The sequence below is a fragment of the Motacilla alba genome, unplaced genomic scaffold (assembly GCF_015832195.1).
Source record: "Motacilla alba alba isolate MOTALB_02 unplaced genomic scaffold, Motacilla_alba_V1.0_pri HiC_scaffold_31, whole genome shotgun sequence".
Lineage (NCBI taxonomy): Eukaryota > Metazoa > Chordata > Aves > Passeriformes > Motacillidae > Motacilla > Motacilla alba.
Window position 1 is genome coordinate 1,867,196 of NW_024037405.1, and position 12,141 is coordinate 1,879,336.

General features: G+C 58.8%; 3 protein-coding genes across 4 annotated transcripts in view; 2 read left to right on the forward strand and 1 right to left on the reverse strand.

Moving 5' to 3' along the window:
* The window catches only part of LOC119696487, a 1,710,157-nt gene that overhangs the window by 1,256,384 nt on the left and 441,632 nt on the right, over positions 1-12,141 (reverse strand).
* LOC119696488 overlaps positions 1-12,141 on the forward strand; it is a 1,499,846-nt gene that overhangs the window by 1,228,964 nt on the left and 258,741 nt on the right.
* On the forward strand, positions 543-4,098 carry LOC119696496. Of its 2 annotated transcripts, none has more exons than XM_038126241.1 (2): positions 543-1,517; positions 1,627-4,098. In XM_038126241.1, exon 2 carries the CDS (start codon positions 2,443-2,445, stop codon positions 3,631-3,633), a length of 1,191 nt encoding a protein of 396 aa, XP_037982169.1. In that variant the 5' UTR covers positions 543-1,517; positions 1,627-2,442; the 3' UTR covers positions 3,634-4,098. The 2 variants fall into 2 exon arrangements, with proteins under 2 accessions (XP_037982169.1, XP_037982171.1); XM_038126243.1 differs by having other exon boundaries at positions 1,627-3,410.

Sequence of the window (12,141 nt, forward strand, 5' to 3'; positions counted from 1 at the left end):
GTGGAAGGTGAGAGGTGTTGCCTGGAATTTGAGTCACTTTGAAGGCAGCATCTGTGGTTTGGCACAGCGTTGGTTAGGGAGGGCAGAAAGAACATCTGTGACTTTTCCTGTTCATGCTCCTGATTCTCCTGCAGGGAACAAGAGGGGAGAGCTGGACTTTACTGGCCACTGAGATATCTGTACCAGCGGGAGGATTAGCCCTCTTGCCATCTACTTCTTTCTTTGGGTACTTTTGTAACACCAAGTGAACTTGCATTTCCTTGAAGCTTTTATTCATTAAGAGAATTAGGATATTATCATCCCTTCATAGAAAACCATTTTCAAACCAAAGAATGGCCCTTTTTTTTCCTCTGTGTAGTGTTATGTTCTGTAAAGTGACTCTCAGTGGATGACATGAAGGCAAATGAGTCACTGCTTTGAGATGGGAAGCAAAATTCCAACTCTTCACCTTCTCAGGCCATCCCAATGAATTTGGGAAGTTTGCAACTTTTTGGAGCTACTGGAGGTGAGCAATGGGAAGGAAAGCTTTCCTGAACTGAGGATTCTTAAATGCCAGATTCTTCTGTGCCTTTGCTGTGAAGGTGTTTTTCTGCTGAAGGAAATGACTTCAAGGAGAAAATAATTCCAGCATGGAGTAAGAGCTTGTGACAGAGACCAAGTGTTGCCAGCAGTTGCTCCAGGTGCTCCTGCCAACAGCCCCTGCAGGGAGGAGCACAGCCCCCAGTGCACGTGGGCTTTGGCTCCCTGTGGCACAGAAGCCCCCCGGGGGCACGGGTCTCTGGGGCAGGAGATGGGCACCAGCGCTGCCAGGGCTGGGGGTGGCAGCTCTGCTTGGGGGGGACTCTGCCACAGCTGCTGATGCCAGCGCTGCCCGGGCCCCAGGGCTCAGAGCAGCATTGGTGCCCTGGCCCACACGTTCCTTGTCCGTGTCACAGCCGCGGGTTCAGGATGGCCACCAGCTGGGACGTGTCCCAAGGAGGCCGTGCCAGCTTCTCTGGAAGGTCCCGTGCCCTTGCCAGCGCGGCTGCGTCGGCAGCCCTGGGGGCTCCTTCTGCTGCCCTGAGCCCGCAGAGCAGGGCAGCGTTTGCTGATGGTTTGAGCCGCTCCTAAAGACCCTGTCAGGCTGTCTGAGACACTTGGGGCCAGGGATTCCTTCCAAGCTGGGCCACTTTGGGTGGGCTGGGGGCGGCCCCAGGGCAGGGGGCAGTGTGTGCAGGGGCCCTTTGTGACACGGTGCAGCACGGTCAGCGTGGCATGGAACGGGTGTCCAAGGGCCCTTTGTGACACGTGGTGACACAGGAGCTGGCGGTGACAAGACCACGCCACAGTGCTCGGAGCACGCGAAGGGACAGGACGGGACAGAGCGGTGCTGTGAGGAGCCCCCGCACAGCGCACTCGTTCGTGTCTGACCTGCAGCTTTTCCCAGGTGTTATTCCTGCAGCTCTTTGCCAGATCCAGCCATGGAGCGGACACAAGGGCAGGACCCCGCCCGTGGCCTCTTCCGCAGAACAGCGCAGGTACCTGCAGCCATCCCCACCTGCGCTGGGCCTGCTGTCACCGCTCAGCCCAGCACCGCACTTGCAGCATTCCGTGGAACATCCCTGCCTTCTTGCCCTTCTCCTACAGCTGGTCTGCAAATTGATCAAGAGAATTCGGGAGGAAGAGACCAGCACCATGGGCACTGGGCTCAGAGCATACTCGCACATCTTCAAAACCAAGACCAGTGCTGCCCTGCTGGATATGCTCGTAGAGGAGGGCTTTTCCAACCCAAAGCAAGTAAGCAGCCTCTGGCCAGGGTTTCATCCTCCCAGCAATTGCTTGGCCTCCCAAGCCACGCCCGCTGGTCCCTGTGAGCCTTTGAGGCCATGGCAGCGTGCTGGGAAGGGAAGCACTTGTCTGGGGAAGCTGGGGACATTCCTCCCTCTGGCAGCTTTCCAAATCTCCCCGTGCCTTCTCCAGGTGCCCGCCATGGTCAGGTACATCCACCAGTGGCTCATGGCCAATCAGTTTGCTGAGCACAGGCTGAACAGGACCCTGCTGGATCTCACCGAAGCCCAGCCCGCTGACGTACTCATGACGCTGCTGCGTGTGGCCCCATCCTGTGACAGGTATGGGGCCCAGCTGCCCAGAGGGCTCAGGGCTCCCCAGCCCATCAGCCTGTGCAGCCTGTGCCAGGTGTCTGAGCAACAGAGAGTTCCAGGGCCCTCTGGCTGCTCCCTTTGCCAGCCCTGGCACGGCAGTGCCCAAGCCTGCTGCCATGCTGCCTCGCTGCCCCTCAGGGGCCTGTCCCCACAGGGCTGGGCTGCTGGCTGCTGCTGGCCAGTGGCAGTGGGCAGAGGCAGAGCTGGCAGCCAGCTCAGGTCCCCGCTGCTGCCCAGGCCACAGTGCTGTGTCCCAGACCCCCCTGAGACAGAGCTTTAACCCCACAGAGCTGCTCTGACCATGTGGAAGAGCATCATGTGCTCGCCCAGGACTGCCGAGCCTGCGCTGCTGGTACTCCTGGATGTGCTGGGGAGCTGGCATGAGCACAGCACGGGCACCTCCGATGGGGACAAAACGGGTGTCTTTGTCCTGGCTGTGAGTTTCTGCAATTGGCCTTTGCTGGCCCCAAGGCCGCCTCTGCAGCAGCTCTCCATCCTCCTTCCCCCACTGCATCTCCCTGCCTCAGGCGCTGGGCTGAAACCTGGCCCAGGGGCAGCCACAGGGGCACCAGGCCCGGTGCTCCCCCTGCGTCTCTTTGGGCCTCTCCCTGCCGTGCTGGGGCCCTGCCACACGGACACCTCGGCACTGAGCGCTGTCTCGGGGCCTTTGTCCTTTGCAGGCAACTGTGGTGATGTGGAACATCCTCCAGGTGCCCTGTGTCCCACATACGGTGACGGTGTATTTCCCCCGCCTCTTTGTGCATCTGCTCTTCCAAGTGCTCTTCAGCACTCTGGATATGCCAGAGGAGGTGGATACCTTCTGGAAGGGATGCCAAGAGCAATACGGCCTTGCCACCAGCCCCAACAGGTGCTCCATGCCAGTCCTCCTGTCCCTGCCACGTCCCTGGGCAGGAGCCAGTGCTCCCAGCGTGACCTGGGCTTTGCTCTGCACGCAGGTTTGCAGTGCAGACCCTCAAGTCCCTGCTCTGCCGAATGCAGCACGAGGATGTGGTGGTGGCCATGGAACGCAGCTGTGGCTGGGACACGCTGCTGTGTGCTGACACCCAGCACCATGCCGTGGGTCTGCTGGCATGGTGAGACCCCCTTCTCCCCGCTGCCTCTGACATTTGTGCTCTGTGCCCAGGGTGCCCCACACAGTCCCCACGGTCATGGGCCAGAGGGCCTTGTCACCCAGGGACAGCCAAGCAGGCTGGAAAAGGCTGGGAGAGGAGGGTGCCCACAAGGAGCCGCTTCCAAAATAGTCCAGGGCCCCTTGCAGGATGCTGGGCAAAGACCAGACCTCTGTGAGTCAGTCCTGGCAGAGGTTTGTCCCCATGGCCCACAGTCTTGGTTACTTCTTCTCCTGCTGCCAGGGAGATGTCCTGTGTCTCCATCTCCTTGTGTTCCCGGATCGCTCGCTACCTGCTGCGGCTGCTCAGCACACAGGAGCCACGCTGGGAGCTGCCCGCCCTGGCGTTCCTTGTGGAGGTGAGCCTGATGGCCAGCGCTGCCTGGCTGAGCTGCCTCCCAGCTCTCTGCCCTCTCGGAGCCGCAGCTGCCTGGGACGGTGCCCGCGCCCTGTGCTGCTGCCTGGGCCCAGCCCTGTGCGGTTCCGGGCTCCTGCCGGCCGGGTCCCCTGTCACTGCCCTGTGCCTTCCAGGTCCTCGAGCTCCTGCACTTGAGTGAACGCGGTGCTAAGAGAGTCCTGAAAATCTTGTCAAGGCACCTGCGGAGCGAGTGCAGGGAGAGGCGTCGCCTGGCACTCAGGGCCCTGCTCGAGCTCACTGAGGAGCCCTCGATGGTGAGAAGGGGGCAGGGGCTGAGCTGGGGAATGCAGTCGTTTGGGCTCGGCTGGGCTTCGGGCGCTGGGGCAGCTGCTCCCAGTTCTCCTGCCTCCCGGTTCAGCTGCCCGAGTGTTTCAGGAAAGGCCTTTGGCCTTCAGGCCTTGCAGCAGCAGGATGGCATTTCACCACCTTGTGTTCTGCACAGACCAAAAAAATGTGGAGGCTGACTGAAAGTCTTGTGGAGCTCCTGCAGGACGCAGATGGAGAGATAGTTAGCATGGCAGTCATGCTACTCAGCTTTATCATCCTGGACAATGACATGCTGATACCCGGCCCCATCGCACTGCAGCTGCTTGAGGCGCTCGTGCCACTCTTTGACCACGTAAGGCTCGCTGCCCCCAGCCACGGCCACTGGCTGCTGCCCGCACACTTTGTGCCCTGTGCATTTGCAGGCCTGCGCCACGCTGAGCCCCGTGCAGCCAGTGCTGAGGTCTTTTTCTCTTCCTTTCATACAGGACAATAACCAGGCACAGCTGATCTCCATACTGCTCTTCCGAACATTGGTGACTCTTCCACAGGAAAAGGAAAACAAGGCCCTGAAGACACCCCTGTGCCAGAGCCTGCTGCCGCTCTTCTTCCACTGCCACAATGAGAATCGGCTTGTGGCACAGGTGAGGATTCAGGGGCTGCTGCTGTCCCCCTGGCAGGGGGCTCGGCTGCCTCCTGCCCTGGCGCCTGCCGGGCTGCAGCCTCCTCCAGGCCTTGGCACAGGGACGCGGCTCCTGCGCCCTGGGCTGTGGGGCCATCTGCGCGTCTCTGCTGCTCTCCAGGCTTCTGAGGCAACGCTGCTGTGTGTGGCCCAGTTGCTGAAGAGGAGGGATCTTGAAAAAGTGGTGAAGAACAAGAAGCTGTGGAAGTTCACCGAGTGCCTGGTAAGGAGGGGCTGGAAGGCCCAGGCTCAGCCTGGAGCAGCCCCCTGAGCGCGGTGCTCAGCGTGCGGCGCTGGCAGCTGCGCCCCTGCCCGCGGCTGCACCCAGAGGCCGCGCGGGCTCTTCTCCAGGCTCCTGGGGGCCCGAGCCGGGGGCCGATGGAGCCCCGGCCCGGCGGGGCTGCGGGGCAAGCCGGCACCGCGGCTCCCCGGGCAGCAGCCGGCCCTGTGCCCCCTGCAGAGCCCGGCGCCTCAGGGCTGCTGGCCGCGCCTCAGGGCTGTGCGGGCAGGGGAGGCCGGGGCTGGGCGCAGCGAGCGCCCGGCCCAGGGGCTGAGCCCGCGCCGAGCCTGCCCTGCTGCCGCTCTCTGCAGCTGGCACACGACAGGAGCAGAGCGGCCGAGCACCTGCGCCGGGCCCTGCCGTACCTGCGGAAGCCACAGGAGTCCCTGCGAGCGGCGGCCATCAGGTTCCTGGGTGAGCCACGAGCCCGGGCTCCCTCCCCGCCCCGCCGCAGCTCGGCCCCAGCCCCGGCTGCTGCCCCGGCAGCGCCGTCCGGGCCCGGCGCCGTGGAGCCCCGCCTGGCCCGGGCGCTGCTGCCGCCCTCTGGCAGCCGTGCCCTGGGGCGGCAGCGTGCGGCAAGGGCCCGGGCTGAGCCCTGCCGGGCCAGCAGGGCGTGCGGCCACAGCGCTGGCAGCGCCGCGGGCAGGGAGCTGTGCCGCCGGCGCCGTGACAGGCTCTGTGTTCCCAGGGATGGCCGGGCGGCAGCTGAGGGGGCAGCAGCAAGAGCTCCAGCTCCTCTGCAGCGGTGAGTGAGGGCAGCGGGCTGGCAGCGGGGGCTGCCGGGGGCAGCTGCAAGCCCTGCCCCGGCTGCCGAGGGCTCTGCTCCCTGTGCGCACGAGGGGCGGCGTGGGCAGAGCGCACCGAGATTTCAGGGCCACGTGGGGCATTCGTGGCCAGCAGCTGCGGGCTGATCCCCTTGGTCCCTGCTCCCTCCTGGCCATGGCTAGAGCCGGCTGGCATGGCCCTGGCAGGGGGCTCTCCTCGGGTCCCCTCAGATGCGGGATCTGACCGTGGCTCTGTTCCTCTCTCTTTCAGCCCTTGAACACCTGACAAAGGACATCAGCAGTGCCTTGTCAGACGAGGCACTTCAAACATTGTATGTCCTGCGGGCACTGCAGAGTGAGCCATATTCCATCTTCCAGAGGCTGCAAGATCGGCTCCGCAGGGCATGGAGGACACGGCCTCGTCTGTCGGGGCTCGGCTGGCTGCGCTGCTGCAGCTCTGCAGAGAGCTGATCCCAGAGGCTCTGTCTGCTGGGGCCACCTGGGCCAGCGGCAATTTTCTGTTTCTTTAAGATTGTTCTTTTCTTCTATTTGTTTATTCTTTAGCATATGAATATAGGATGTGTTGTACTAGCCAGACTGCCAGGAGCTTTCTTTTGCTGCCCAGGGTCTGCAGGGCATAGGGCAAGAGGGGGAAAAGGGTGCTTGGGCTCAGCAAGCTGCCCAGGCGTGCAGTGTTGCAGGGAAAGTGGCCAGAAGCCCCTTGGCCTTTGGTGGTTCTGCTGAAGCCTTTGTGCTGCCGGCAGAGCGGGTGGGCAGGGGCCGGAGCTGCGGGGATCCCTGCGAGAGCGGTGCCTGCAGATGGCCACAAGCCCTGTGCCAGGCAGGAACCGCCATCTGCGTCCTCCTGCCCGTGTGCTGCTGGCTGCATTGCTGAGGGCTCCCAGGTGCCTCTTGATGGGGCTCCTCTGCAGCTCCTGTGGGGCTGCGGCGCTGCTGCCGGGCAGCTTGGCCGGGCTGGGGAACACCCTGAGGGGACGGGGCCAGAGGGATGAGGGGCTGCGAAGCCCTGACAGGACAAGGCAGTGGGAGGGCACGAGGGGGATGTGTGAGGGACTGGGTGGCTGTAACGTTGGCTCGGGGAGGGTGGAGACAAAGAGACCACTCACCCCGATGTTCATGTGGCAAACACAGAGCGTTTATTCTCAAGCCCTTCCTTAGAAAGGGCCTTTGAAAAACCCAGCCTGGACAATTTCATTGCTCTGATCTCTGTGCCCCTTCAGGCTCTGGCCAGTGAAATGCTGCAGCCGTGGCAGAGATGTGACTGGGCGAGGCCCCTGTCAGTCCCAGCAGGGCTGGTGCATTCACACAGTGCTAGCCAGCCTGCGCTGGGACACACGGCAACAGAGTGCAAGGCACAGCTGCGGGGGCTGCCCAGGAACCTCAGCTCTGGCAGCACTGTCTGCCCCAAGCTCCAGGGGCTGCAGTGGGAGCCCGGCTGGGCTCTGCCCTGGGGCCATCCTGCAGGGACAGCTGGAAACAGGCAGCATTCCCTTGCCACAAACAGCCAAGCCAGGGCTGCAGGGCAGCTGCTCCAGTGTAAGACTCTGCCCAAGATTGCTTTCTCATCTGCCTCACGATCGTCGTGAAAAAGACCGAGACCACCAAAGGAGAGAGAGTCCTACATCCTGGTTTGGTGGGGGTTTGCCAAGTTCCCGGGACTGGAACTTGAGTTATTGTACCTCACGCTACACTGCTCCCAGTGAAAAGGACAAGGAGCATCTTGACCTTCCTTCGCCTGCACCGCTCTGTAACAATGGCCTGGAGTTTTCCACCCCGAAGCCTGGCTGGACTCTCTTCTGGAATTACCCTTTGGTGGTCTCCACAGAAGACCCTTCATCTACTGGACAACCACCGTGGCAGATGGACTGAGATGGGAGAAACCACTCCCTCTAAGACTGAGACATGAAACCCCTATATGGAAAAGACTCCTTTTCTCCTCAAGGACTGAAACCTGTAACCTGGGGGAGGAGGGCAGTGTGTGTGGGGAGAACAGCTAATCGAACTGATCATGTTTGCCTGCAGGCAATGAAGCAGGAAAATAATAGCTCTCCCCACTGTTGAGATCATAAGACTATTGTATTCTTTCCCCCCCTCCTTCCCAACTTTCAATATAAAAGGCCCCTCAAGTCAGCAAGCCTCTTGAGATCTCCCCAGCGTAAAGGCGACTCCTCGGCTGGACACCGACTGGACCTCGAAGAATTGCATCGCCTCTATGTTGGTAGATATACTTACTCTGTCTTTCCTTCCTTTCCTGTAGGGTTTTTCTCTCTCTCTCTCTGTCTCTCTCTCTGTCTCTCTCCCCCAATTCCCTCCAATGCATTTTGCTGTGATTGTTCAATAAAGTACATTGATTTTGTTACTGCAAACCCACACTGATTTTGTTACTGCAAACCCCCTTGCTGTGTTGGTGTTTTGTACCCTGAGATCAGATAACGAACCATCACAATCTTATCCATGAGGGTGGATCGTGAAACTCGGGCACCGTGCTGCTGCTTCATTTGCTCTCAGGCACACCCAAAGCTCTCAGTTAAGCCCTGGTGGTCTCTGGTTCTGCCCTCTTCCTGATCCTGTGCAGGGATGGAGCACTGCTGGGCTTTCAGGAAGCTCTTCTTGAAACCCTCCAGCATTCCAAGCTCCTTTGCCCTCCGTGGATGCTTGCCATGGGATCCCTCACAGCTGGGTTCAGATCATCCTTGGCTTGGCTCTTCCAAAATCCAGGGGCTCCAGGGTGCTCAGCAAGATCTGTAACTCCACAGTGTTGTGGAACTGGGCCTTCAGCACAGGCACCTTTCCAGCCTGATCTGCCCTCGTTCCTCTGGGTCTGTGCACAAAACTCAGCGTGGAAGAGAACGGCAGGAGGGGCCTGTGTGTCCCAGGGCTCTGGATTTGCATCGCTTCAGCTCCACAGAGATGCAGGTAAAGCACAGAAGACAAAGTGTTTATTAATGGAAGGCAAAGCAAGGGGATGAGCTGGGAGGGAAGAAAGGGGATGGGCAGGGTCTGAGGGCTGGAGGGAGGGAGCTGTCAACAGGGAGGGGGAAGGCAGGAGCTATGGGAGCTTCCCACAGGCTCAGCTGTGCCAGTCATCAGCTGTGCCTGGAGCTCCAGCTGGTCTCCTCTGGTCTCCAGGTGGTCTCATCTTCCAAGGGATCTGGAGGTCTTCAGGAGACACTGGTTCTTCTGAGGCAGCAGATGAAAGTAGTTCTGCAGCTCTTCCCTGGAACATCGCCTGAACAAAGGTGCTTATGTGGGAGGGGCTGTCGTTTTCACTCAGGGCTTGAAGGGCTGGAAGAGAGAGGAACAGAGCCACAGTCAGAACCTGGATCTGCAGCAATCCAAGGAGACCTTCCTGCCAGGGTGTAAGACTCTGCCCAAAATTGCTTTCTCATCTGCCTCACGATCGTCATGAAAAAACTGAGACCACCAAAAGAGGATCCTACATCCTGGTTTGGTGGGGCTTGCCAAGGCCCCGGGACTGGAACTTGAGTTATTGTTCCCAGGTGCGTTTGTCCACCTCATGCTACACTGCTCCCAGTGAAAGGACAAGGAGCACCTTGACCTTCCTCCGCCTGCATCGCGCTGTGACAATGGCCTGGAGTTTTCCACCCCGAAGCCTGGCTGGACTCTCTTCTGGAATTACCCTTTGGTGGTCTCCACAGAAGACCCTTCATCTACTGGACAACCACCGTGGCAGATGGACTGAGATGGGAGAAACCACTCCCTCTAAGACTGAGACATGAAACCCCTATATGGAAAAGACTCCTTTTCTCCTCAAGGACTGAAACCTGTAACCTGGGGGAGGAGGGCAGTGTGTGTGGGGAGAACAGCTAATCGAACTGATCATGTTTGCCTGCAGGCAATGAAGCAGGAAAACAATAGCTCTCCCCACTGTTGAGATCATAAGACTATTGTATTCTTTCCCCCCCTCCTTCCCAACTTTCAATATAAAAGGCCCCTCAAGTCAGCAAGCCTCTTGAGATCTCCCCAGCGTAAAGGCGACTCCTCGGCTGGACACCGACTGGACCTCGAAGAATTGCATCGCATCTATGTTGGTAGATATACTTACTCTGTCTTTCCTTCCTTTCCTGTAGGGTTTTTCTCTCTCTCTCTCTGTCTCTCTCTCTGTCTCTCTCTCCCCAATTCCCTCCAATGCATTTTGCTGTGATTGTTCAATAAAGTACATTGATTTTGTTACTGCAAACCCACACTGATTTTGTTACTGCAAACCCCCTTGCTGTGTTGGTGTTTTGTACCCTGAGATCAGATAACGAACCATCACAATCTTATCCATGAGGGTGGATCGTGAAACTCGGGCACCGTGCTGCTGCTTCATTTGCTCTCAGGCACACCCAAAGCTCTCAGTTAAGCCCTGGTGGTCTCTGGTTCTGCCCTCTTCCTGATCCTGTGCAGGGATGGAGCACTGCTGGGCTTTCAGGAAGCTCTTCTTGAAACCCTCCAGCATTCCAAGCTCCTTTGCCCTCCGTGGATGCTTGCCATGGGATCCCTCACAGCTGGGTTCAGATCATCCTTGGCTTGGCTCTTCCAAAATCCAGGGGCTCCAGGGTGCTCAGCAAGATCTGTAACTCCACAGTGTTGTGGAACTGGGCCTTCAGCACAGGCACCTTTCCAGCCTGATCTGCCCTCGTTCCTCTGTGTCTGTGCACAAAACTCAGCGTGGAAGAGAACGGCAGGAGGGGCCTGTGTGTCCCAGGGCTCTGGATTTGCATCGCTTCAGCTCCACAGAGATGCAGGTAAAGCACAGAAGACAAAGTGTTTATTAATGGAAGGCAAAGCAAGGGGATGAGCTGGGAGGGAAGAAAGGGGATGGGCAGGGTCTGAGGGCTGGAGGGAGGGAGCTGTCAACAGGGAGGGAGGAGGCAGGAGCTATGGGAGCTTCCCACAGGCTCAGCTGTGCCAGTCATCAGCTGTGCCTGGAGCTCCAGCTGGTCTCCTCTGGTCTCCAGGTGGTCTCATCTTCCAAGGCATCTGGAGGTCTTCAGGAGACACTGGTTCTTCTGAGGCAGCAGATGAAAGTAGTTCTGCAGCTCTTCCCTGGAACATCGCCTGAACAAAGGTGCTTATGTGGGAGGGGCTGTCGTTTTCACTCAGGGCTTGAAGGGCTGGAAGAGAGAGGAACAGAGCCACAGTCAGAACCTGGATCTGCAGCAATCCAAGGAGACCTTCCTGCCAGGGTGTAAGACTCTGCCCAAAATTGCTTTCTCATCTGCCTCACGATCGTCATGAAAAAACTGAGACCACCAAAAGAGGATCCTACATCCTGGTTTGGTGGGGCTTGCCAAGGCCCCGGGACTGGAACTTGAGTTATTGTTCCCAGGTGCGTTTGTCCACCTCATGCTACACTGCTCCCAGTGAAAGGACAAGGAGCACCTTGACCTTCCTCCGCCTGCATCGCGCTGTGACAATGGCCTGGAGTTTTCCACCCCCAAGCCTGGCTGGACTCTCTTCTGGAATTACCCTTTGGTGGTCTCCACAGAAGACCCTTCATCTACTGGACAACCACCGTGGCAGATGGACTGAGATGGGAGAAGCCACTCCCTCCAAGACTGAGACATGAAACCCCTATATGGAAAAGACTCCTTTTCTCCTCAAGGACTGAAACCTGTAACCTGGGGGGAGGAGGAGGGCAGTGTGTGTGGGGGAGAACAGCTGATCAAACTGAGATGTTTGCCTGCAGGCAGTGACCACTGAACCAGGGAAAACAATGGCTCTGCCCCACTGCTGAGATCATAAGACAATTGTATCTTTTCCCCCCTCCTTCCCAACTTTCAATGGAAAATTCTAATAAAAACCCCTCGAGTCAGCAAACTCGAGATCTCCCCAACGTGAAGGCGACTCCTCGACTGGACGTCAGCTGGACCCTGACTGGAATTACATCATCTCTACGTTGGTAGATATACTTATTCTTTCTCTCTTTTCCTTTTCTTTCCTTCAGGGTTTCTTTCTCTCTCTCTCTGTCTCTCTCTTCCCCAGTCCCCTCCAATGCATTTTGCTGTGATCATTCAATAAAGTACACTGATTTTGATTGTTACTGCAAACCCCCTTGCCGTGTTGGTGTTTTGTACCCTGAGAGCAGATAACGAACAATCACAATCCTGTCCGTGAGGGTGGATCGTGACACCAGGCCATGCTGGCTGTGCCCAGAGCTGTGCCCAGAGCTGCCCATCACTGCTGCCTTTGGGAGCAGAGCAGGAGGGCAGCACATGTGCCCAGCCTGCAGCCAGCCAGGGCACATCCACCTCCTCAGCAGCTGCCCAGAGCAGGATGCTCCTGTGCTCGCTGCCATCTGCCAAAAGCTCTGATCCCACCCTGCCAAGCAGACAGGGACCCACCTCACGCCCTCCACGGCTGGAAGAAAAGCTGGTCCCAAACGATGTCCTCAGCCTTCTCCAAGGGCACGGCCCATCCACACCGCAGCTGCTCC